At 36.0% G+C, this 27,414-nt stretch overlaps 1 protein-coding gene across 1 annotated transcript in view; it reads right to left on the bottom strand.

Annotated features, from left to right (window-relative positions):
* LOC147065618 (uncharacterized) overlaps positions 1–27,414 on the bottom strand; it is a 68,352-nt gene that overhangs the window by 9,234 nt on the left and 31,704 nt on the right. The window contains exons 3-4 of the mRNA XM_085956534.1: positions 18,726–18,786; positions 4,537–4,803 (exon numbers count right to left, since the gene is read on the bottom strand). Of these exons, the coding sequence (XP_085812660.1) occupies positions 4,537–4,803; positions 18,726–18,786 (328 nt within the window). The remainder of the gene's footprint in view (positions 1–4,536; positions 4,804–18,725; positions 18,787–27,414) is intronic.

The following is a 27,414-nucleotide window of genomic DNA, read 5'->3' as shown; positions in this document are numbered from 1 at the left end:
ATTTATAATAAAATTGTTTTCATACTTGCATTAAATTGGCTATTTACATATTATATACTATAAGACATGGGTACCTATCTAAGTATCGTTAGGTTGATGATATTTCGTGTTGTTAGAAAAGCGAATGGATTAAATTAAATATATGAATAATGATGTTGCCACAAAATTCGTTCGTATCTTTACGGAATGAAGTAATGCCGATGCTATCTGATGTTAATTGAGACCTGACAAATGAAGACTCAGCCGGAAGACAAGATGTCGTTTAAATTGAGAGATTTTCGATAGCGCGTAGAAAAATAAACACGTAAGAATGATGCGAAGGACCTCCTTGATGCAAAGGGAGATTTCCAGGAATCGGGAAGAAAAAACATCGAAATAAATGCATCGGGGTATTAGAGCAATCAATCAGTGCTACACAACAAATGAAGATTGTAGAAGATTGGAACGAGATATTATGAGAAGTGAATTTATCGGGATATAATAATATGTACCTAGGTATAGCTCTGAAAAAACAACACTTGCAGTGTCGAAGTGTATTTGGTTTGTATTAGGGGAGCAGAGACGCGAGTCGTTCTAAAATTAAATGCGGTTCGGAAGACAAAAACCAAAACGAGCAATTAAGATCCGGGGGACCGGGCGAGGTAAGAGGGGCATTAACAGGTAAAGAGTTAACCACCGGATGGAGGTTTGGTTGCTTCCTTTTTATGCGTTTTTTGAACTCTTTTGCGGTTGAGAGAAAGAAGCTTTCGCGGTCCCGAATTAGCCGGGCGCGTTATGGATTTTAATCGACCGCCGATAAAGATCGATTCGATTACTTACTTACTTTCATTGTAATATTTAAATATAAAATTATTTATCTACTGTTTTTATAAATACTTTTAGATCGTTTCCGTAGAACTGAGATTTTTTGTCGTATCACCCGGGTATCAGCAGGTAGAGAGGATATAGGGAGGGTTGCGCGACCTTCCCACGCTGCCGCTGCGAGCTAAGGTAGTGTTGCTTACTACCACAATCTTTTGTTGCCCGCGAAACACCCGGCATAATATACGCGCCTGATAGGTACTCCCTGATGAAATCTTTGTTTGGGCCATTTTTTGTGGTTGTTTCTATTTACACCCACCTATATAATATACTATCACAGAGAACGAATGTTTTTGTTATGTTTTGTTTATTTACTTCCGTAGCTAGACATCTGAGACATATCCGATCGGAATTTGATTCAAATATTTCTGATAATATTATCTTTGTAGGTATATTAATTATTATTAAACTGACTTTATTTGAGAAAACGTAGGTATCAATTGAAAATTTGGTACAAGTCGGTTACGGGGAAGCCAGCGGCAAACACATTTAGAAAATAGCCGATATACTGGATTACTCGTTAGGTTGGGTTAGTTTAGGTTAGTTAGGTTTTCATTCTTGAATAATTCATGAATTTTGCCAAAATCGGCTATGACAATTAGCACGGTTCCCGCCTGGCTTCCCTATAACCGACTTGTACCGAAAATTAACACTGCACTTAAACTTTATACTCTACAGGATACACAATGGTAACGTAATGTGGTTATTGTTTGGAAATTCGATAAAAAATAAGTATCCCATTCAATTTGCTGAAAACAAAACGCGAAAATTTTAATGTAAAATTTGATATTGTGTGAATACACGTAGTTATAAAATACAATAATCGAGATGAATCGAGCCTATGCCGTGCTGTGCTGTTATTACAATATGCAAAGCAAGAGAAATCTTTCGCACGAATACAAAACAAACAGAATACATAGAGGGCGGACGGCAGAGAGATTTTAATGCGATCAGATCACGCCAAAAGTTTGCGAAGCCAACATAAACAAAAACATCGGGGGAAAAACATCCTCAAAAAATGGCTCTTAATCACGGGAGCGACGCACGGTGGTGCGGCGAGTAATGGGAGCCTAATGGGCCGCAAACAAAGTGTGGGAACCGAGTGGAACAGCGGCTGCAAACGGTGGACCAATCGCGATCGAGTTTGAAGGGCTAACGCGCGTCCGCAGGGAAACGGATTGCAGGTGAGAAACGTAGGTACTATCACAAAGAATAGACACGCTAAGAAACGCAGAAACGAATGTATAATAATATACAACAGACTTTCAAGATTCGGGAGAAGACATTTGAAACTAGGATAAGGTAATATTTATTCATCATGACGTGATTGAGTAGTCTCAGCTTTCTCCAAAAGATCTGTCTGGTCACGTGTTTCTATTCACACTTCAGAGGGCCGGTCTTTCATAATCAATTTAAGTAAATTCTAAAAAGCACACTACATACATCTTACACTCTTGCATCTTGCATGCATCTTTAGTGAACAAATAAAATATAATCCTCTTAACACAAAAACTACATAATACTTTTGATATGAGCTATTTTACAGTAGCGAAATTTTCACTGCATTATTACGTTTATGTATATTGTATACGATATTTGGTGGCTTTTTAGCTAATTTACTTCAACAATCACTGTTTTTACTGGTACATGGTAATTCATAGCGTCTTAGATTACATAACCAATGCTTAATTATTGATTGTACACGTAGGTATGATGTATATACGCCATGGCCCCCACATCCTGAAGCGGGCCCCCAGACAAGAATCTTGGCGGCCCCCTTACCTATCTGTGGGACGCTCTACAGTAGCGTTTTCCAAATGTGTGTACGCGGTAAAATTAATGTTTATATTTAGTGTTTTTGTATATTTTAATACATCCATTTGAATTATGGAGTTGTCGAGTCACAATTAAAAATTGTATCGTATAATGTAATAAAATAGCTTTTTTTACAAGTGAAGCAAATTTGTGATGTGTTTATCTCACTTATCTGGTCGACTCGCCTCGCCGGGCCCCCGGGCTAGGGCCCTGTCAGTCTCTCCCCTTGTGGGGGCCATGATATACGTCATACAAGACATTCTATAGATATATCTATATTAGAAATTTTGTTTGAGACAGTATCCAATCTGAATTGTTTAATAAAAACTCTTGTTAAAATAATAGTACATTGCACGGAAAGATTAAAAAAAAAAGTAAAATGCAGTCTTTGTAAGATTACGAATACACAATAGCTGAGAGGATTATCGTTATTAATATTTTCTCAGCTAATTCATTATGGTGCAAGAGCGCCAAAGAGACAGGTGGCTTTTATAATAGTCGTGCGAAATCTGACAGATACTCATCTCCATAGAAAGCCGTACGGATAGTGACGGGAGAGACGGATAGTGAAAAAAATACTTTTTGTCACGGTTAGAGTAATCGCGCGGGCAACGCGATCCAGGGAGACCGGTAATGAGGAAGAGAAATTAAGAATGTTCACACGATCGCGTCCGGAATTCATTAGCGCATATGAATGAGTGTCGAGACCTCATGCGCGCTGTGTAAATGATGCTCCAATTTTATCCATTTGCACGATTTTCGGTCAGCAAACAACTCAACTTTTCTAAGGCCCACGATACACGGATGAAAAAAAATATCGCATGCGGACGGCAATCGACCGGCGATCTAATTGCACTCGCTGATTGATCGCGTGAAATTTAAAATGCACTCCGATTCTCACAGACAATTATTAGAACGGGGAGAGATTTTAAGATTGCAATAAGAAAGAGTTTTTCGAGAAAAGATTTTGCTGATTTTATTATATTACGAAACATATTATAACACAACAAAATTGAACTTAGTAGGTAGGTATATTTAGCCGAATAATAAAAAGTAATGAAAATTTTGGATGTCGCAATTATTAAGTAATGTATAGCATGTTCATTCGCGATCCATCAACTGAATATGAAGTTAACCCGGACATAAAATGTATATTTCTATAAAATGTATACAACTAACTGTCACGCATTGTTTCCGTTGAAATTAATAATTTAAAATGTATCTCACTACTAATATCGACTGATAAATATTATAGAAATAGTTAGCATATCTAGTATATTAATTAATTGACCATAATAATACTATGTAATTATACATAGTGCCTGAAGATGCATCAAAACTATAAAATGTGGGTGATTTTCTTTGATGTGAATAGCGCAACTGATTCGTCAGAAGATATAAAAGGGGACCTCGAAACAGTTTAAACCAGCCCAAAAAAACAAGCCTGGTAAAGCTACGTTTTGAATGGAATCGTGTTCGTGTTAACAATGACGAGGACAAAAATGAACTCTCATTCCTTCTCAGTTATACAAATTTGTGAAGCCGATGTTATTCACTTTCACCTTGGCGTCCTTTCACGTCTTGTTAAAACGGCGCGAATTTCAAACAAAATGGGTCTGCTTTGATCAATAATTAAATTAGTCTTGATTATAACAATAAATCGGTTCACATGTCTTAACCGATGTGGCATTACGCCGGTAACATATTATATAAAAACCTTAAATATTATTTTAATGTGATCTCAATACACGGAAGCTCATCACTCACTGTTTTATTAAAAGGATTGAGTCTTCTTGTGAGGAAGTTGATGCCGATTTATAAGTTAATTAAATAATTGAATGAGAAAAAATGAAAACTTACGTTTTGAGCAATAGTCGCCTTGCCAGCCGCTCAGGCAGATCCTGTCGCCCGATTGCGAGCAGGTGTAGTGACCGAAGCTGTCGTCGCGTGGCCTGCAGAGGATCGTGCACCCTTGGCCGTAGTGATTCGCGTCACACGTCACCCGGTACTCATACCGGAGAACCCGGTGCGAATCAGCTGATCGGTGTTCGCCAACCTGCCACTGCTCTGACACTCCGAGGTACGACTGCTTACTCATCCTGGAGATGAGAGTTCCCATCCAACCACCTGGAAGAAAAGGGTTTACTGTGTTAACAAACTGAAAGATATTTAACAGTTAAAACAGTTAAATCAGTTAAAAAATAATACAGTATCTGAAAGGAATTTATAATGTAAGAAATGTTAACTAACGCGAACTTTTAAACCTTTAATGGCGATTCTGCATCGGTTTTCTTGTTAGTTGAATAGCAATATAGAAAACAATAATATTCAGTACGTTGATACACTGAAATGTGACGGCTTAAAAGAATTGCATCTATGACATACGAAATCTTCGGTTATTCTGAATTATCTAACTAAATAATGATAGATACTGTTATGCATTTGTCTGCCAGTCTGTATAAGTATATACAATAATTATTGACGAGGTGTCCTTTCGCAAGTATGCAAATTTTAAACGTTAATTCTTCAGAATGGTACATTTGGCAATATTTTGCAATATTATTTTTGTTTAATACGTTTTTGACAGATGCGGGCGATAACAGTGTGAAGTTTTCTATAAGCACACGAATCTCCATTAAAAATGTAGTTTTAAGTAGCCAGCACACTGGTTTTGATGATAAAAAAATCTAAATAAAACTATGTATTCGCATTAAAGGTCTTTTAATATCTGATCTTAATATCGATATTCGACTACTCAACTACACCGTGTAATACGTACCTAGGTTAATGTTACATCGCCGCATTGACATGAGTAACAGCCCAATTTTGATAAACACGTCTATTACTGGCTTCTGGGCTATTGGTAAAGTTTGACGGCTGAATCGCGGAGTCAATAGATCAGGCCATTATAGTTTGTTCGCCTGACACGCCCAGTTGGAGTAATTCTGTCAGCTAAGCGCCGTGTTACGCGAGTCCGCCTCGGGCTACCTGGACTAGAGTCGAGCCGGTATGACTGTGATTGTCATGACTGAACATAAAGTCATAAACAGTGTTCCGTTCTCACGCGGTTTCCCTTCCTGCAGCAGCGAATCGGTAAAAAAACCAACTAGTTGACAGTCTTAAACCATATATCAAGACGTAGGTATATTATAAATAATTATCTTATGATTGATTCTCGTCTTCGGTTTCCTATGAGACCGTATCAAAGTAATTTATCGATACTACATCATATTAACGAGAGAAATATTTTCATATCATTAAAAAGAACTTTGATTTCCATCTAGATTTTTGTTAACAGGTTTTTTTACTCAGTTTTAAATAAACGAAATATGTTAGTATAACTAGTTCAATTCAACAGTTAAACAAGTTAAATTGTTACTAAGCATCCACATTGACACGTTCATAATCTTTATCAATTATCAATGATGGAAAATGCCTAACCTAACCTAACTGTAAAAAAGGTGAAATCTTACACGAAAGTAATAGGAAAACGTAGAAGGTAAATTTTAAAATTAATAATAGAATGGCATATAGGTACAACTGGTAATTTGTGTTTCGTATCTACTTATTATGTTTAAACGGTAAACATCACCAAGTAGGTTTGTATGATACTGAAAAAATGATAATCTAAATCACTTATTACTCAATATTATATCTGCATTCAGCCCCATAACGACTGACTCTTCCTCAACTAGGAGCGACGCTACAAGAGTGATCTACGCGATCCATGTTAAAGATGGTAACAAGCACAGGACGTGGCGATGACCGAGTGGAATAAATCGACCTTGTATTATTATCATGTTTCAAAGAATACGTATCGTTGTATGACGTGAAATAAAATCTGATCGAAAGCCATGTAGTTATTATTTCATCGTCCTGTCAGCCGGATGGAAATGAGACGTCGCTCCGAGAGCGCACCGGCGGATTTGGTTTTATTCCTGTTGCTCAATTAAACGTGCGGTCGGATGCACTTCACCAATCCAATATGCAAGGGAACCAGCCGCGTATCAGATCACGATTGAGACGCGATCGACCGATGACAAAGTATCCATCAGAAGTACATGACCGATTCAATCAATACGCACAAGGCTGAGATCAAACGAGTGGGGAACGGTGGTCGGATGCGAACGTCAGATCTCTATCACAGTAAACAGACTCGCAATGCGATAAATAAGAGGCTTTCAGCAATGTATATGGGAATCTGGGGACACCTGAACGGAAAATGAAAACGTTGACGTCATAAAAATACGCCTTTAAACGAGTCAATGAAGGACACAAAAATAAGTTGGAACTTAGCAAACTTTCAAGCTCGTTTACATCAATATGGGCACATTTTTTTTAATCGGTAATTAGTATTGTCTGCATGCCCGAACACAAAGGTTCCGAAAACGATGTCAACTGAGGCTCTGTTGGATCAATCGAAACGCATTGGAGCTGCACGGTGTGCAGATCAGGCTAAAGAAAGGATAATCTTGACAAAGCCAAGGTTCGATTTGAACTATATCACTATCGGAAGATGGTTTTAAAGAGTTGGAAGATATTCACTGCTTTAGATGGATCTTTGAAGCTAGCAACAATAAAAACGATGGTAACACGTCAAGATACAAGACACCTCAATCAACCAATTTTAGATCGGTACCAGATTGGTAGGTACTAAGTTTTTTTTTTAGTTTAAGTCATTTAAATCAAATAAATAACATATAAAATATCTGATTGCCGTAAGTATGAGTAAAGTAATAAATACTTGTGTAAATTTTGATTTTCAATATTGTTTATATTTTAATCATTTACATTTACAGTATAAAGAGTAAGAAGGTCGGTTCTGCGGTGATTGCTTGAAGCGAAATGTATCTCTATAAACATAAAACATGACGGAGAGCGCATTATTATGCCATGAGAGGTAGTAAAGAAGTAAAGGAATACCGAAGAAGATACGTGTAAGCCAGTGGCTCTCATAATATCGAACAAGTTAGTAGACAAACAAATTAAAATGTATTAAAAATTCAATGTGAAATTACGCGAATTATAGGCAAATACAGATAGACAATCGGGACATTAGGAAGGTATTGTGAGTGACATTTTTTATTTTATTTCCGTTCACCTTTATATTTTGTACTTAACACTAAAACAGATATGTACCTACCTACTTGTAATAATATTAAGCGTTTTAACTGTCATCTTCAATATTATTAGATGGAGTAGATACAGATATAAGTAGGTATTGTTATTTTTACTATGTAGAATTGAAATTATTTATGGTTTCAAAATCAGTGCCTCAGGCCTCCAAGTCCTTAACTCCATTATTGTTTATGTCGTACAAGTTGAATTATTGTGATTAAGCAGTGTATGAAAAAATATATGGAAATTCGCAAATTTAATAATATTATGTGGCGTAAATATTGAAGTGATTGGTTTGAATAAAAGGGTTCGAAGGTTCGACGCGCCAAATTAATAGTTGCGGTCGGATTTGCACCGCGATGTTACCTGTGGGTACATAATATTGAGGAGCTGTGGTATATATGGAACACGGACTGTGGGATAATATGTAATTATGAGCCGAGATGAGAAATCGCCGGGCGGGGTAGGTTAAAAATAATATGAAAATAAATAAACAGAAGTTTGAACGGTCGCCGGCAGTAGGAGGGAAATATTGAGGGCGTGGCGCGGTCCGATCCGTTGGATGAGAAACAACAGACGATATGGATGGACCGGCCCGCCAAACTCACGAATACTCGGAAAAATATAATGAAGAAATCTTCAAAATATAATAAGGATCAAAAATCACACTTATAACCTTAGAACAACTGTCGAAAACACAGCAGATTGCTTGAGGAAGGTGTAATTAAATAAAAAAACTAATCGATTGAAAAAATATATTGCACTGATAATGTAGAAGTATCAGTGACAGGAACAAAACAACTATGAATTCACATGCAATATTTTTTCTTTCATATGTATCTGATTACTGTGATTGTTTGGATCTTATGCACATTTTAAATGGTTCAGTAATTAATTGAGAATTCAGTCGCTTTTTTGGTGATATTGTTCCACCCGGAAGGCGCATATCCTCGCCAGATACTTCCTAAGACGACATTGAATTTCTTCTAGTAATGTGGCCAAAGTCTATTAAATAACGGAGTGTAAATATGTGTTGGTTAGTATAATGCAGCCTTTAAATATACGTGGACACGCTGGACACAGGATAAGTAATGATTCTTTTCAGATTTGATGTGGAGCAGAAAGACAAAACAAATAATAGCATATTGATAATGAAGAACCTGTGACTATATATAAAGGTGACAGAGAAGATTTATGTATTTGCAGACAGGGAAGTAGTTAGTATAAAATTTATATACACTTTAAGATGACGTAAGGTAGAAAAAAGTAGCCGACGCTTTGGTGGGCCGAATGAAACCGGTGCCAGAACGAATTATATAGAACACGTTATAAAAAGATGTCTGTTTGGCATTTATTGTTTTCATATTTAATACCAAATAAGCAATTCGCTGGAGATCATAAATTAAAAAAAGATTTTTTTTTATCATAAAAACTGGCAAAGTGGCTTCGCTTAGTATAGCGTGCCTAGCTGTGGCAATATAAATCAGTAAATAAAAATTTATGTCTGATGATTATGTAGCGAAAAAAACTGACGTATTCAAACCTCATATACAGGCGTATATAAAATATAACGTATTCATATTTAAACCTTTTATGCGATCCTAATACAAATCCAAAGTGTTCAGTGTTAAAATTGAAAAACAATCCCGTACATAGAGAAATACTTTTAGATAATTATTGAAACGTCAATACAATATGAATCCACGCCTTTTTATTCCGATTAAATCAAACATGAATTTGACATACAAAAATCATTATTTAAATAGACCGACATATTCATTATGAATTATGTATTCTACGATTCAATTTAAAGTTAACTTTCATATAACCAATACAGTCTGCTTATTTAACATTTTGCGTTCCACCTGTAGATAATATTGCGGGCTAAAAATGAGAAAACTAGTTTATTAATCTCTGTGAGACCATCTTCTCTCATAATGGCGTGGTCGAGAGAGGAAATCGTTGCCTCTCGCTCAGTTTTCTCGGAGCACTGTCTGCCGTTCACGTCAATCTCGAGTAAGTAAAGGATTAGCGAAATAGCATTAGATCATTAAAAGTCATAAAGCCTAAATTGCTAAGACCACATTTACCTGTACTTAATAATAATAAGCCATAAATTAATTATACAGAAATAACCTCCCAATACCTACTGCAAAAGAAAACCCAGATCCAGAGATCTACCTAGGTACCACAAATATTGAAGTTGACCCTGCAATGTCAAAAAAAAGTTCCCTTATCTAAGCCCTATCACTGCTAAGTATCGTATTATTCTACATTCGCATCGAAATAAATTTAAATAAAATCATCCAATTATTATATGCCTAGCTAGCATACATCATAGCCATCAATTTAATTTTGATACGAGCATTTTTACGAGTCTAGACCAGTAGCGTAAATACCCCTAGGCTTTGGTTCGTGTAACGAGGCACATTAAAACACGAGTTAGATAATCACTTACCATTATTAATCGTATTATCACAATTATTGTTCAAATTCAAGAAATTAAATATAGTTTAAAAAAAAAGTCCCCCATGTTGTCTTGCATGTGAAAGTGGGGCAACTACGTTAGGGGAAAGACGGAAGACACACAGTGACCCAATATAATCTTCAATAGACTGGAAAGTAAAAGGAGGATCATGAAAGGAAAGACATGAATGCGGCAGTGGAAGAAGCTTGTGGCAGGCAAAGAGGAGTGAAGACGTTTTTTGGGGGCGACTAAGATGTCAATGATGAATAATTAATGCCTGATTTCCGATTTCAAGATATGAATTGAGAAGAAACATTAAACAGGGTAATGAGAGTATAAAACCGGAAAATATAGTAAGGAGGATTAGTGATTAACAGAAGGGAAACGACATTTATTTAAGCTTAGGTATAGATTATGGATAACGTTGAAAACTGGACAACAGATTGTGAATATTAATTGGACAGTTAGTAGCCAATCGAATGGATTCGCGGTATCGGAGCATTGGGCAGTTTAATTCGATGGCTGAGCGGATACGATTCCGTGTAAGAGATGAAGGTACCCCCGTTCACGCAAGCCAATTTGAATATTATTAGAGTTTAATCACGTGTGCACAAAAACATGTTCCGTCCGGCCGCCGATTTGTTTTGCTGAGCTAGTATTATCTTCATTAAATTATTATTGTTCTCGTATGAAAGTTATGTGATGGCCGGGGGCTAGGTTCCTCGTTCGCTACTGTCCGAGTGAGCTTTTTACAAAACGATAGGCCTCCTCAATACACGAAACACGAACAGCGGTGTAAAAGATCATTTATCAATCATTTAATTATTTTATAGCGTTTATACATCGATTCACACTTATTATACGGGGTCTACATCTAGTTCAATAACGTGAAATGTTAGTGTAATGATATTTTTTTTTAAATTTCGAATGATCCAATGATTGTCACAATACCGTATTTTGACTAGATATTAATAACAATATTTAAAAATTTAAAACACTTTTATTGTCTGCAAGATTTCACACTTTATTTTAATTATAAAACTAAACGAAAAATAAGTAGTAATAAGCTGAAATCTTCGAACAAACTTAGACAGATACGCACTCAAGATAATATATTTTCAGTCAATAATTGTATGCTTCGTAATTCTCTCACTTGCATTATACTATTATATTATATTAAAATTATTACAAAGACTGGAATTGGTTTAATTGTGTATTGCTGTACATATTGTAAGAATACTAGGCACCCGTTTAATGTTCAAATAAAAAAAATGATTAAACTAAGATTTAAAAAAGATAATACTATGAGTGTAAATACAATGTAATTACACAGTACAAAATTTAATTGTTGTAATCAGAAAACGCAAAAAAAAACAATGAAGTAATAAATCATTCACTGATTTTGTTAGACTGAGTTTTTGCTGAAGAAAGTTGATACAATTGTAGCATTTGCGATAACAAAATAATATACGTTGTTATTAACCTGTTCACTAGGCGTCGAATTTAGGTGGTAGCGTGCGAGCCGCGGTTGCTTGAGCCCTGCCCATCTCGATAATTCGAGTTTGGCGCCTTGGGCCATGGTCTGGCCCGCCACGGAACCAAATCTGGCCCCACACGCAACGGTACCGTTTGTGCCTACCGAATCTTCGCGGGCTGGATCCCGATCGTTATGCCACAGAGGCCCAAGGCGTTTAGGACGCCTCCTCAGTAGACGAGGCCGTCTTCATTCACGACCCGTGCGTTATTGGGGATGCGAAAACCCAACCACCTCGAGGGATACTATCTTAGACACGGACACAAGTTCATTAACCCACTATATACATGCTTCTAGATAATTTGATGCTAATCCGGCAGATGAAATTGCCGGAATTAGCATTTAGAAATGTATATGATTATATAAAATCATTATGCAAGAAAAAAATACACGTTACGGTTAAAAAAGCTTAACACGATACGATCAATTTTTTCCGCACAATATTCGTCGATCATGATTTTAGCTTTCACATAGTGCATACATATATGGAGGTAATAGAAGATCGTCAGGTAATTAATTATTATGAACAAACTAAATCTCACGATAATAAAGCATATTATTCTTTTAATCAAGTATACTTAATAATATTAGAACTTAAAGACGATATTTTAAATCGCTTACTCGTTCCAAGATATTCTAAGTATTTATATGAATTATTCGATGTCCGTCCCCCGTCGTTTGAATTTAATGAATTCTGTACAAAAGAATAAGCGACGAGTGATATATGTTTAAATGATTATGGGTTTGAACACAAAACGATAATTCATTATTCCTAAAACCAATTATAACAAAATCTGATTCCGAGGATGCTCACATCCAAAGATAAGTAGTAAATACATTAAAGGTATGAGTAATTAAGAAAGGCCGGGTTGCGTCGGGAGTTTTGGGAGGGGCAAATGCTTCTGAAGCCAGTTCGATACTTTAGACAAAGCACCTTTTTTTGAGTTATTGCCCCCGTACAACGAACGATCAGGGGCTCATAATAATAATGAGCATATCCCGTCAGACCGCAATATTTTTCGCCGATCATTATCCAAGTCTGCGGTAAGAATTGTTATATCTCAAGAGCAGTACGAAACGCTGTGTATCGATTTGCTGGAGCAATATGAAAGAGCTTTTTTGTATTTGTAAATACTTGTATGCAGATTAAATAAAACGATTATAGCTTAACCTTCAAACAGTGCCTGCTTTTGTTCTCGAGTTCTTCTCATCGAATTATAAAACTATAAAACAGACAATGTAGGTAGAAGCGTTGCAAGCTTCTTGGTAGATCTGACATTTTAATGTGTATCTAGCTTGCAAAAAACATATGTATCTGGCGTATGGGCGTTAAATCTAGAATTCAATAGATTAAAAGTATACCTATATACTTTCTTAATAAAAAGTAGAATTTTCTTAACAATAAAATAAATAAGATTCAATTTATGCAATGACTAACTTACAAGTCGGTTATGGGGAAGCCAGCGGCAAATATATTTTGAAAATGGCAGATATACTTGATTATTTGTAAGGTTGGGTTAAGTTAGGTTAGGTTATGTAATATTTCATTCTTAAATTTGATGAATTTTGCCCAAAATCGGCTATGACAATTAGCGCGGTTCCCGCCTGGCTCCCCATAACCAACTTGTATAATCTACCAATTCATCTTTAATAGGTATTAATTAATTTTTTTACACGGTAAATTGTTGACAAAACTTTTTTTTACAACGCGTCAGAAAGCACTGGCTGTTTTCATTTCAATTTTTAAGGGTGAATTGAAAAAGTGTGACAGAAAAGAAGACGGTTTCTGAAGAGTACGTAATATATTGTATAATATCTAGGTACTCAAGATAAGAAGTTACCGTTCGTGATTAGAGTCTTTTGAAGTTTAATGACTTCGGCGCACCAGTGCAGCTGTCTTCGGTTGTATTCAAGACGCATTTTTTGCAAACATTTAAGATGCATCTACGGCACAATGCATTTGAGCGCAGGGAGAAGAGATGGCTCGCAATTCGCGATGTGCCTGGCAGGCGTCAGACGAACAAACACACAAAAAAACTACAGTACAAGCGTAAACAATCGCGAAAGAAAACGTTATCGGCACAATAGAAAATTTACAATTGTCATAATGGCAGAAGTCTCGGGCTGGAATTCCTTTGTTGGGCCGTGGATCTTGCGCAAAAGCATACGGCATGGCAAAACATCTCACACCTGGCTTTTCGCTAGACCAAACACAACAAAATAACCTACACAGGACCTTTGCACAAGATTGAATATTGCTTGAAAGATAAACGATGCAACCAAAGACTCCTATCTAGCTAGGAAAGGGAGTTACCTTTGCTTGCTTAGGTACTTACCTAGTGTTATTGAAGAACACGAGTCTTTCTAGTCGGGCAAATGAAATGTTTGTCGATGTTATTATAATGTACGGTATTGGGTCGCTAACGTCGGCAGATGCATGAAATCTTGCTTCGGATCTTTATATTATATAAGTTTCTTTTGACTGTGATAAATGATTAATCATTTCCATACAGTGAACTTGGAATGTAAACGCCAAACAAAGAATAAATTTTAAAGCGACACTAAAATATTGTCCTCCTCGATGGTGAGCTAACATTGTAAATAGGCAGACGCTAAGACACTAAATTATATTATGCAGATATATAGGTAAGTATATAATAATATTATGTTGCTGACTTATACATTATACCTATGACACGCATTGGCATATTGTGTAAATTCTGAATTCTGTAAAATCTTAGAATTCGCTAGCATCAGTAGTTATTTTTCTCCGAAGAGCAGAAGTAACCTGGCATTATCAATGTCAATTGGAAGAGCAATAACTGAGTTCAACTAAGTCCGCTTCGGATATTGATATGAATATTATTCCACTTGCATGAGGACGAGTTTAGGTGGACGTTGTTTTATATAATATTAAGTAGGTATATGAAACGTCACATAACATTAATTTAAAAAATATATATTGTAATAAGTAATTAAGTCATTTTTCGATCGCTGTAATGCCGTAATATGTACCTACTCTTTTTCTAAATAAATAAATAAATATTTTAAAAATATGATCTACTTAGCTCATTTGGTGTACTTCCATGTACTTTTTCTCTACATATAACCACGTATTCCGTTTAAATAGTGTTGACTTCTCTGACTAGTTTCTTTGTTTTCTGTCTATTTTGTGTAGACACTCTAATTCATAATTCACCATAGTTTATACTGTCCATAAAATAAACAAATTGTAATGTTAGAGAAATACTACGAAACAAATTGTAAAGATAAATTTAATATTTGACTGTTTTATTTAATTAAATCAGTCTATAATAATTAAACAAATGAGTGACTATGACAAGAGGAAACCACGTGTGTTCAATTATTATTAATTATTTATAATATGATCTTCTAATACTGCTGACGAAAAGTAGGTAATAGGCGCTGTAAGTGAGCCAATAGCTAGTTGCGGGGAGATACGCCAGTGGGCGCAAGGGGAGGGATGCATCCGGAAGAGGGATGCGGGAAGACCCGCCGACAGATGCCGCGCGCATGGCCTGCACACGTGAAACATCATCACATCCCACGTGGCGCGTTACGTCACAGAACGGTAAACACCGGCGAGGAACTTAGGCATCCGCAGGAAGTGCTTTGACTGCTCACATCACGACAGGTTGGCATGTATCGAACAAGCCAAGAGCACTAATTATTATTCACTACGCTAATTTTAACCGCACTAATTGATGGGAAATCGCTAGATTTTATGACAGAAGAAATCTTGAAATCGTGGACCACGTATTTTTTTTTTACTTGATCGTATCCGTTTCAAGACATGTGGGATTTTATTTCATCTATTCACTTTTATTTCTATTATGTTACGATAGAGGAGATTGAGAGTACCAATCCGATCAATGGTGGATGTATAAAATTGTAATGTTGGAGATAACTGCATTAAAATGAATCGTAAGATAAAATTATTAATTATGTGTAAATGACCGTGTCCGGAAACTTGTACGTATGCAGTTCGCCGTATCACACTGCACCGTGAAATGTTGTATGTATTGGAAATATATGGCCGTATATTAAAGACCGTCCAACCTCTTTCGAGTCGTATAGTATTGACATAAAATTCATGTCTTAATAAAACACGGTTCCTGTCGGTTTACACTTTACACTTACAGAAAGCCATCAGCAAACAAATTTTGAAAAATGCCGATATACTGGATTATTTGTAATGTTAGGTTAGGTTTTCATTAATGAATCCATGAATTTTGCCAAAATCAGCTATGAAAATAGACTTAATGTTCATATTGAATCTAATAAAATTGGAGACCGTGCTAATAGTACCTATACGGTCATCTCTTTCCGATCAGAAAGCTCACGGCGAACTGTGTCACGGTGAAATGTTTTACGTACAATTTATATGTACTTAACCGTAATTGACAGCATTTTTTTCTATCGAAGTTTACAATAACGTCGAGTGTTTCAATTTTAATTACATTCGTAGCTTAGTTATTTTGTGCTAACGTGTGAAAAACTTCATTAGTTTGTAGTTCGATGATAAGAGGTCCGGTGGAATATAATATTGAGGCAGGTACGGCACGAACTTGTGTGTCGATTAATTTAAAAATTAAGTGAAAAGATGTCGACCGTCAAATATAAAAATACACAATGCCATGTGGTCAATGGCGATAATAGTTTTCGTTTATAGTTAAACCGAATTGTGGAGCGGATTCTTATTTTGAAACCATTTCTTTCGGCGGCTTCGCGATCAGGGACGCATAAAATTGTGTCGGAAAAGCTGCCGCAAAAAAATCGCAAGTCCGCGCGAAACTAAACGCCGGTCGGATTCGGTTAGTTTAATGCGATAATTGCTACACGGCGGTCAATCTTCGGATGTGTGTTTCGGGTTGAGACAAGACGTTCGGCGTCTAAGGAGGCCACCATGGCCGCTGCTTCGGGTGCGGTGGCAGTAACGGAAACTCGAAATTTTACGAGAAAAAATTACACGAAATCGACAGAAATAAAAAAAAAAATTATCCGGATCTCAGAAACCGCAGTGGAGAGAAATGAGTTTGATGCTTGGGAGAAATATACGTGCTCGTATCCGCCACGCACCAGTAAACGGAGTAACTATTGCTCCAAAACGCGGAATACACGTACAAAATATTATTTCATTCTGCCAGGGTAAGATATTATACAAATAGGTATTAAGCACACATCTTTATTATTATGAATGATGAATCTATTACGTAATACCGTAATGAAAATTACACACCAGTCTAGCGAGTACGATAATAAGTAGAGCATGTCAGTCATCATAACATAGGAAAGGTAATAATTATCTGCCGTTATAAAGCAACACTTTTATCAACTGAAGATTATTTTGTGTACGTTTGATTGACCGAATAATTTCAGGATCACATAACATCATCACCACACATTTAATGAGACACAATCGCGGAGACAACCCTGTATCGCCACCGTTCCACTTCTCGATCTGCGAACAAGTTTGGGCCGATTGTCATATTTCATATTCTGTAATATTCTACAACGTGTATAGCCAGACACTATAATATAAATAAGAAACTAATGTAGGTATTGTATGAGTTACACTACCACGTAACCTGAAAGTTGATCGAGTTTCGTTATAAAAGGAATGTTACATATGCCACGGAAATTATTACCAAACACAAAAGGTAACTTGAACATTACTACTAAGTAGCTAATAGATTCCTTGTTAGTTAGTATACAAACCATAAGTTATAGTTATAGACATAGATAGAGGATAACAATACATAATATGAGTGACAATGTATACCACCTATGTATCAATCTATGCATGATTATAATATGTCATTGTAAAAAGTACCGTATAGGCATAATGAATTAAGGAAAGATTGTAGGCTAATAATACCATAAAACAATAACATTTAAATACAGTATATAGAAAAGTGATTCAGGTATCAGGCGCACATAACAGCGAGTCGTTCTTTCCTGCAAGGGAATCAATTGCAAAGAGGGAGACGGTGCTACGCGGTGCAATGAGCAAGATGCAGTGGCTTGCATGCATCGCGATAATAGTGTAATATTCTGCGCTGAGGACGAACTCTGAATACGGAATATGGCGGATCGTCCACGACCGTGCGACCGCAGCAAGGACCGAGGACAATGGCGTGGCATCCTCATAAGGACGCGAGGGACGAGTGGCGAATAACAAAACGAATTTCATTCAACATTTCTGCTCGCTTGTGACGCAATTTGCCGCCCAAGAGGAAGCGGAATTCATTCAAGGAACTACTACTTACTACTCTGTCACTCTTCCGACATTGACTATTTTACAACTAATCAATTGACCACGTCTACATACCTACATATTAATACACATTCAACGATACAATACTTAAAGCATACGGGGATTCACAAAACAACACGCTCGAGTTTGTCATATCGTTACCCAACCTAATTTAAGCTAGTACTCTTGAAAAGTAAACTGTGTGGTTAAAATCACATTCAAGTTACTTTCATAGAGCAACGGATTTGAATAGTAATACAACAATTTCTGGAAATAGAAGTTGATATAGGTACTATATGAACGTGGGAAAATCGACTACCGATTAGGAACACATAATTTATTCTCTTATGATAGAATACGTCATATGACTAACTAATAAAATCCTATTTGATCGGTCCTTAATCATTATTTTGTAATAGTAACTCACAGGCTATCAAATTTATTAACCCGAAATAAAACGGACAGTAAAACTCGGTGCACTATAATTTGTTGTAAGTTAATGGGACAACCGAAACAGTATTTTAATTGAAGGCGGGGTTTTGTAAGAAACCTTTTTGTGAAGAAGTATCCGGAGAGCAGAAAAGAGCTCAATAAATGCATAACCTTAAATAATAATAAATTAAAAAAAAAATGATAATAAAAAAATAACTTACCACCGGATCGTGAGGTTTCGTTCGAGTCGTGCCAGGCCTCCACGATGAGAGAAAATGTACCCTGCGGAAGAGAGACGAGATATTAGCGAATGTTTTAGTGGGAGCACAGAAGATATAGTAGGTCAGTGGGGTTAAGAAGTGTCGGCGGCGCGAGGCACTCACACAGAGAGAGTTACGTACTCGTTCTTGCAATCGGATTGCGATGATCGATTGTGAGGATTCGGTTGGTTCGGATGCATCGTCAGGTCTACTGACGCATGTAATATCGACATCGGCCAAACATAATAATACAATTTTAAGTAGATAAATTATCGTTTCCTGCAAATATTGCTATTTCAATTGGATCGCTGTTTTCTTGACTAATCATGTGTATTTTATCGGTTGTGTACAACTGAAGAAGGCTTAATTACATTGGCAGACGCGCAGCTCCAACCAGATCCAACGATCCACGCCGACCGTCGTGACCAACGTCTTTACACTATAAATTACACGCAACGATTCGATCGCGTTGGTCCTTCCTTGCTTTTGATTGGTTTAAAATAAACATTATTAAAAAATATAGGTTGACCGAAAACTATTTCTTCGTTAGATTGGTGGCTACACTGAACAGTTTTCCCTCGCAATTTTACGTCAAAACTTAGCTGTCAAACCTAACCTCGCAAGCGGGCGGTAGCTTCGGATATTTTCGTACGTTCTCGAGAATCTTTGTGAATCGTGGCAGACAGAAATAGGATTGGTTCCAATTTGCTCACGATCGTTCACGATCCCGGAACAACATAGATAATAGATTTTGGCAATCGTGGCAGACGATCGGGCCAGACGCAATCTGCCAATGTAATTTGAGCATGACACTAATCGTTATTGATAAAATCCATAATGGTTACGACGGTGAAAAGGATGTAGTCATTGAAGAGTTAGCTAGTTAGCATGTCTTTTATAATGGAGTTCTAGTAGGTAAATGTCAGATCAATGAATAGCTTCATTACGAGTTAACTAACGGTGAGCTGTGAGTGCAGTTCATATACATATACAGTATATTGCCCATATTACGATGAATGAAATATTTACACGTATTAAATTTTCGTGGAATCCTTTATCGACTAACCGACCCGAAGTATCAACGTGATCATTTGCCAAAGAAGACAAAATGACATTGGCATGTAATAATATTAGCAAAAATCGACTGGTTTAATAAGTAATAGGGCAATACAAAAATTTGAGTTCTATCAAATCACTCCTTAACAGAGAGGACGTTCACATTAGTAAAGAAATTTATTCGATGGATATTGTTTTGGAATCAATATAAAATATAGGGTTGTGCAGACTATCGTTTTAAGAAATTCCTCATCTCACGTTGGTAGAATGCTGTCCGCGTTACAGGCAGAGTAAGCGAGCGGGCCACATCGCTGGACTTTATGTATGCAAACAAGAACCAACAACACTTGAGATATACATTCAATATTTACACTTCGCCTCACTTAAACCGCCGAGAGACATCATTCTCATATAGATGCTATCAACAGGGATGCCAAAATGACCGAAGCATTCAACAGTGATTTTATTCTGCAATACGGCATTTAAAGAATTTTACTGCTCATAAAAACTAGCTGTCCTCAATATCAGGAAAAAACGTGTTCAATCAATATTTAAAAAAAATGTGTCTGGTGACACGCTGCCAATTTTATTCAGCTACAATTTTTCACATTTTAAAATCAAAATAATTTGTACATGAATCAAATAGATAACGATTGGATGTAGGCACGCGTCCATATATCCCCCCTCACCATTCCACCGTTGCTATGTGACAATAAACGAGATAATGTGTATTTTATAAGCTGTGCAAGTTTCATTAATATTGGTCGAGTAGTTTTTGATTTATCGCCGAATGAAATCGTGACGCACTCGTATCAGATGCATCTATTCCCTAGCCTTAAAATTATTCAAGATTCATAAAATTTACGTGGAATTCGAAATAAATATCTACATATTATTATGAATCTATGGAATTTCACATAATATGCGGGAATGGAAGCACCAATAAGGTGAGGTTTGAATAGATCGGCAGAGTGTCTGATAGAACGCGCAGCCCTGCACTTCAGATTCAAGAGTTAGATTTAATGTGTTGTTGTTTTTCCTCGAGTGGGTCTTCGTTTATTTTAAATAATTTGTTTGATCAACGTGCCTTGTTAGCTTTTCGGACAGGTGGTGCAAGAGTGGACGGACGACGTAAACGTGATGCAAGATACCGCAGGAATGACCCGTTCGAAAATGATTCATTCACGATTGCAGCCAACAAGTGACTCAAAATTATCTTCAGTGAAGAGGCTGACTGTATATATACAGGTATACACTATATACCAACAATCAAGTTATATTAATTGACGAATCGAAGCATCGGAAAATCCGCTGGAAAATTAGTCATCGCGGGAGAAATGAAGTCGTGCGGATATTTAGAACGCGAACTTCATGCCAGATAATGAGAAAATTAAGCAATAGTACTAGTAACTGCCATGAAGTTTGAATCTGCCTTTCAGATGTCATTCGTGTTTTGTTATTTGTGAAATTTTAAATAAATAAATGTTTGTTGATAAAGTTTTTATCGTTTAGAAATTAGTAACGTTTATCAACATTACCAGAAGTACTTATCAGGAAAGCAAAATTTATGAGGAGGTAGTAGATATAATTATTAGTTGTTACGTACGTTATTTGCAAATTGCATGCTTTCAATAAGCAAATCTGGCAATGCTAATGTTTATATGATCAGCTTTCTGTGGATATTTCAAAAATGATCAAAATTGCGTAATAATTTAAATTTTAAGCTTAGCAAATGTTTTTGTTATTGGTAGAAGTATCAAGAGAGCAGAATCTATGAGGAGGTAGAGGATAGTTAGTTTGTTATATGCGAGTATTTGTGAAATTTTAAATAAATAAAATAAATGTTTGTTGATACAGTTTTTATCATTCAGAAATTAGTAACGTTTATCAATATTACCAGAAGTATCAGGAAAGCAAAATTCATGAGGAAGTAGCAGATAATTATAATTAGTTGTTACTTTTTATTTGAGAATTGCAGCAAATCTGGCAATGATGTTTACTATTATCAGCTGTCAAATATACATTTCAGAAAATATCAAAATTGCGTAATAGTTTAAAATTTAAGCTTAGCAAGTGTTTATTGTTATTGGTAGAAGTATCAAGAGAACAGAATCTATGAGGAGGTAGAGGATAGTTAGTTCGTTATCTGCGAGTAATCGTCCAGCAACAGTTGTGATGGCGGGGAACAAGATGTGTTCACACGACGTTTTCCATTTTAATGTCAAAATGGCGACGCGTTTAGCATAAGTAAACCGTTCCCGCGGGCAGTATTAGATGCTTGCTTCTCCGAATCGCCGGCCGTGTCACATAGCTTATCAATCTAATTCGCGAAACGGAAAACAATGAGAATGGGAAGGCGTGAGAGAAACAACCCTAGCTGCCGAGGTCGCCGCGACATGCGCCCGCGCCATTCAAACGACGACCTTTTACTAAAAAAACATTTTAAATCAATTAATTGAACATTGTAGCACATTGCATCTATGCTGGTTTATATTGGAACGTCTCCGCAACAACTTCCTACTATCAAGGTGTACTTTAAAATTTTTGAATTTGGAATAAAAGAAAACAAACATTACATAATTATTATTTTTCGTATGTGATTTCTTGCTTCTGCGCCACCTTGATAACACAATTATATTAAAAGAGTTAAGACAGAAAGATTTGTATCTAAATATAAATAAGTAGGTACCTATATATAGCAGTAGCGAAGGGTGGAGGTAAGCTGTTAAGATCCGCTATAAATAGTGCACATTAATCTTTGTTAGTCATACGTATTTGTTTTTATTGAACTAAGACCAAAATTTACAGATGGTATTGGCTTATTTTTAAAAATCAATTAAACCCTGCCTAACCAAACTATAATAGATAAAAAATATTATTCTACCTATAAAATATTCAAAGTTATGTATGGTTTAATTGCATAATTTTAGATATTTTATACATAGACGAGTATTTTTTGACAATTATCTATTATATTATGGCTTGATTTTCGCTCGGTTTAATTGAATCTTAAAAAACTAACCAATACCATCTGTAAAATTGCAGCTTATTTCAATGAAAACAAATACCTCTGACTGACAAAGTTTAGTGTTCTCTATTTATGGCGAATCTTAACCGCCTACATCCACCCTTCGCCACTGAAATATAGACGTATGTTCAAGCTCCATCTATATATAGGAGAAGGGTTTCTTCAATATCTTTAGTTATTTATAAACAAAAAGCCTGTCTGCAGCACACTTTTATGTTATCAAGATACCAGAAAAATCAGTCTAGAAAAAGAAAGCATAATACGGTGAAAACAAAGCTGATATTGAGTCATGGTCTGAATACGATGTTGAGGTAAGCAAAGAAAATAATAATATAATAATTCTTAGCGTAATAATTATATATGTCCATCTTTCATTGGCCATCACGTATTTCTGCGGCGCTCCGTGGGTTAAACCCCGGCCATTTTATTCAAAACGGCTCGCGGAATTTTCGGCCATACGAAATTTCAATTGGAATTAATACGTTAATCGAATATGGGGGACGCATTCCTCGCCAGCGGCCAATTCCCACGGCAATGAATGGCTAGTATGCGCGGGCCGTGAGCGAAAAAAACACGTAGACGGGCGACCAGGTGAGAGGGGAGGGCGAACAGGCCGGAGTATTATTAGGTGGTTGTTTAGTTTGGACTATGAATCGGAATTGCACCGATATAAACATATTATAACTCGGTGGCAGGTAATTACATGCTTCAAATTGATTTATTCGGAAGTCTGGCGTTTGCCTACCACTACCAGCAGGTGTACAGTACGTGTACATGTGTATAAATGCTATTCAACATGTTTCACTTTGTTCTAAGTGTCTTATTTAGGGCAATATGTTAATCAAAGCTATCTATTAAATCTGCGATCGTTTTTTTTATGTAATGATAACTACTTATTGAAATAACATTGGAAACCAGAATCTTAGGGCGTTATGAAGTCCCGTTAAAGATAACTACCAATGAGTTTGAACTAATGAAAAGGCAGCCTATCCGTAGTCTCTATTTTTAGTATTTTTTTCATCTTAATAACGATAGATATTAAATTTTATAAAAATTTATTTTAAATATTGTAATATTAAAATGCATTTTTTTCTTAGTGCAGTTCTGTGAAATACACCCCACCCAAGATCGCAAGTGTGAAGACAGAAAATAATGACGTAATCATTTGTATAAGCTTTCAAGTCTACATTTAGCTAGTATTTAGTACCTACACATAGATAGGAGGCATGCCAGGTTAATTTTAAATCAACACGACAATTTGTTGACAATCAATAACGATTCAATATTGAATGATCAAACTAATACGATGTTTCGAATTTATTCCCGTCGACTGCGATACATCTTTATAGAAGTACGAAATAATACAAGGTACCATTCAATACGACAAATATATCTGTCTGTAACGCATACGAGAAAACATATGTAAATGTGTAGGAAAAAGCGAGACAGGGAGAAGACGTCTTCGAGACACTTAAATGCAAATTCTAAATTTGAAAAATAAACTGACATAATATAATAGAGGAATCGTATCGAGTAGGTATATAGAAAGTATTAAAAAGTATTGATGGAAAGATGGAAGGAAAATATAGTATACATATTTAGGTATTCCTAGTTATAAAGTTATTTATTAGATGCTAGATATCAAAATATTTATTTTACTAAGTTAATGGTGAATACGGAAAGAATGTTTCGAATTGACCAAGGACGATTTGTTTACTTAGGCAATCAATGCCTGTATTCGATCGATGAGATCTTGATTAGTTGTGTATTTAAATTGTTTTTTTATTGATGCAATGATTGCTCGGTTTATCGAATTAATGATGTATACATAGTTGTAGAAGAACGGATATGTAAATAATAGTCATAAGCTCGTTTTTTATAAAAACATTGACAGACAAAAGGCACCAATAAAAGTCTAAAATGAAAGGCGCACGGATTGTGCCATTTGCAAGTCGTGTGAACCAATTCATGATTAATGCAAAGCCGAACCACAATCAAGTGCATTTTTACAGTTTATTATTCGCGAAATGCATTCATATCATGAGAGCGCATCTAAACGAGAGACGCCATTGAGCTGTGGAAATGCAATTTAAATACTACAATGCAATAAAAGTGCATTGTATAGGTACTTTGTGTGCGGTTGGGCAATAATAAACGCCATAATGAAGGCGGGCGTTTGGAAATTTAGGCGTAAGCGTTTCCACCAGACCGAGAAAATATCCGCTCCGAATAGAGTAAGATAAAAAGCTCGCACATTTATTAAGCACTTAATTATAAGTGACGAACAATCAAATTTATCGTTTAAAATACAGTCCTGTTGCGAAATTAACTCAAGTAGGTAGGTACCTAACACTTAAAAGGAATATAATTGCTAATTTCAAAGCTGTTTCGAACCGTTGAATACAAATCAGGTAAATAATACTAGAGAACCGACATAAAATAATACTTTTTAATGTGAATCTGACTAAAAATTAATGCATACGTCATAATATTATTGAATGTGTGTGAATAGTATATTTCGTTGTATGTAACAGAGTTCTAGAATCTAGATCCTATTTATTGTTATGAATACCGTGACAAATAAAGCGTTAAATTACGTGTAATAATATGGTGTGATAGAACTAGCGGGTGTCGTATACGGCTTTAAAAAAAGTGTTAACGTTTACTTATAGAGTATGTAATGATTTGTGATGCTGTGGCTAGTTACAATTTTCGGTTGATATAATATAAATTGTTTGACAGCTCAAAGATCCAACGTAAAAACAAAGCGAGATACGCCGGGGTAAGCTGAGAAATGCGAGAGACATGACAACCGGCAGGTTTAAGAATTAAGTCTCCCAGAGAGATATAAATACTCAAATGAGAGGAGAGATAAAGCGAGAGGGACAGAAGAGGGCGAAGTTGTCAAAAAGGTATACGAAAAAAAACATGAAATACCAAGAGTGGAAATAAAAACCCATCGTATTTATCGCGGTACGGGATCTCGAATTCCCGACTGGAGATGCATCTTCCAGCGCGACAGACAGGTGGGGTAAAACACCTGAGACATTTATGCATCCGCAGCGAAGACGAAACCAGTCGCACCAACATACCGACTCTTGTACACATGTAAAGGATACTCGACGTGTCGCCGTCCACTTTGCAGATTTAAGGAGCTTGTCCCTCGATGTTTGCTCGGTATCACTGATAATCTCCGATGTCCACAATATTCCGGTGTTGATTATTCCAAGCGTTTGGCTTATTCGCGATAAATAATGACTACTGTCTTCTGCGAATTGAAAATACTTCGCCAACTCGCGACAACAAATAAATCAGTGCGAAAAATATGCATTACGTATTGCTCTTAACTCGCAAACCATCTATGTCCAAATTTAAAAAAAAAAGAAGATTCATTCACATAGATAACATTGAAGGATTTAACAGTTATTACAAAACGTTATGTATTTTTATAACACCTAATACGATAATTCACGTGGAAGCGTTGAATAAAAACCACGTAACAATATTGTAAGGTATTGTTTTCTAATCACGTTTTAAAATTCGGGTCAATAAGCTCTCTTGCGTGTGACTTTGTGTATTGACATATCCTGGGAAAGTTTGGATAACATTGTCATATTATCCTCACATACCTACAAATAGGAAACGTCCACGATGTTCAAACTAGGCAAAACGATCTCAGATTCCATTAATCGTCAAATAGGTATACAGATCTCGGGTTACGAAATGAACTAAGCAAATTATTGCAGTCACAATTTCAAAACATTTCCGATCACTCGTTTCATCATGGCGGCGAATACATTAGTCACAGACAAATGAACGTGGAAAATCTTTTGTCTATGGATGATACAGATCGCGAAGTGATTTATCAATCAGAAATCAAATTGATTCAAATCGCATTAAGATCAAATAAAAGAGAAAGTGAATTGATACGTAGCTGTCAAGATTGTGTCAACTTGTCGACATAATCTAAAAGTTACTGTACATTTGCATTATATTACTTAGTTATCCGACAGTAGTTAACTATATCAACGATTGTAAAGATTGTTAAATATGTTCCATATTCGTTTAAACATGCGTTTGAAATTATCGCGACATTGTACATAGTGCTGACGATTTTAATTTTGATTAATAAGTAATAAGTAGGTAATTAAAATAGTAGAAATTACGGGTGAAGTTATGTAATAATATGTGCATGTCATTCATGCCAATGCTGACAGTTTAAACTTTAAATTAGTAAGTATGTTTCTGTATTTTGTAGACTTTGTTCTGATTTGGGACCTAGGTATGTCATGGAAGTTGAAGGTACAGTAGAAAAATCTGACCATGGTTGTGTCATCCATGGTGTATCACTATATCACGCGTGCGCAGTGACCATGTCGACGAAATTTAATGGGCATTTTCGCCAAAGTTTGTACATGTTTGAAATTTGGGTAATATTATTTTTTCACTCAAATTAACCATTTTTATATAGCTAGCAGATTCCTTGTTCTATTGCTGAATTGGTGATAGCAATTTTTCAGCAAAATATTGATTAATACAATATTTATATCATTTTTATTATGAAAT

This window comes from Rhyacophila brunnea, unplaced genomic scaffold, assembly GCF_057557595.1.
Source record: "Rhyacophila brunnea isolate RB1 unplaced genomic scaffold, BYU_Rbru_1.0 scaffold_6, whole genome shotgun sequence".
NCBI lineage: Eukaryota > Metazoa > Arthropoda > Insecta > Trichoptera > Rhyacophilidae > Rhyacophila > Rhyacophila brunnea.
Note: the sequence above shows the minus strand (reverse complement) of the source record. Positions and strands in the feature narration are given on the sequence as shown.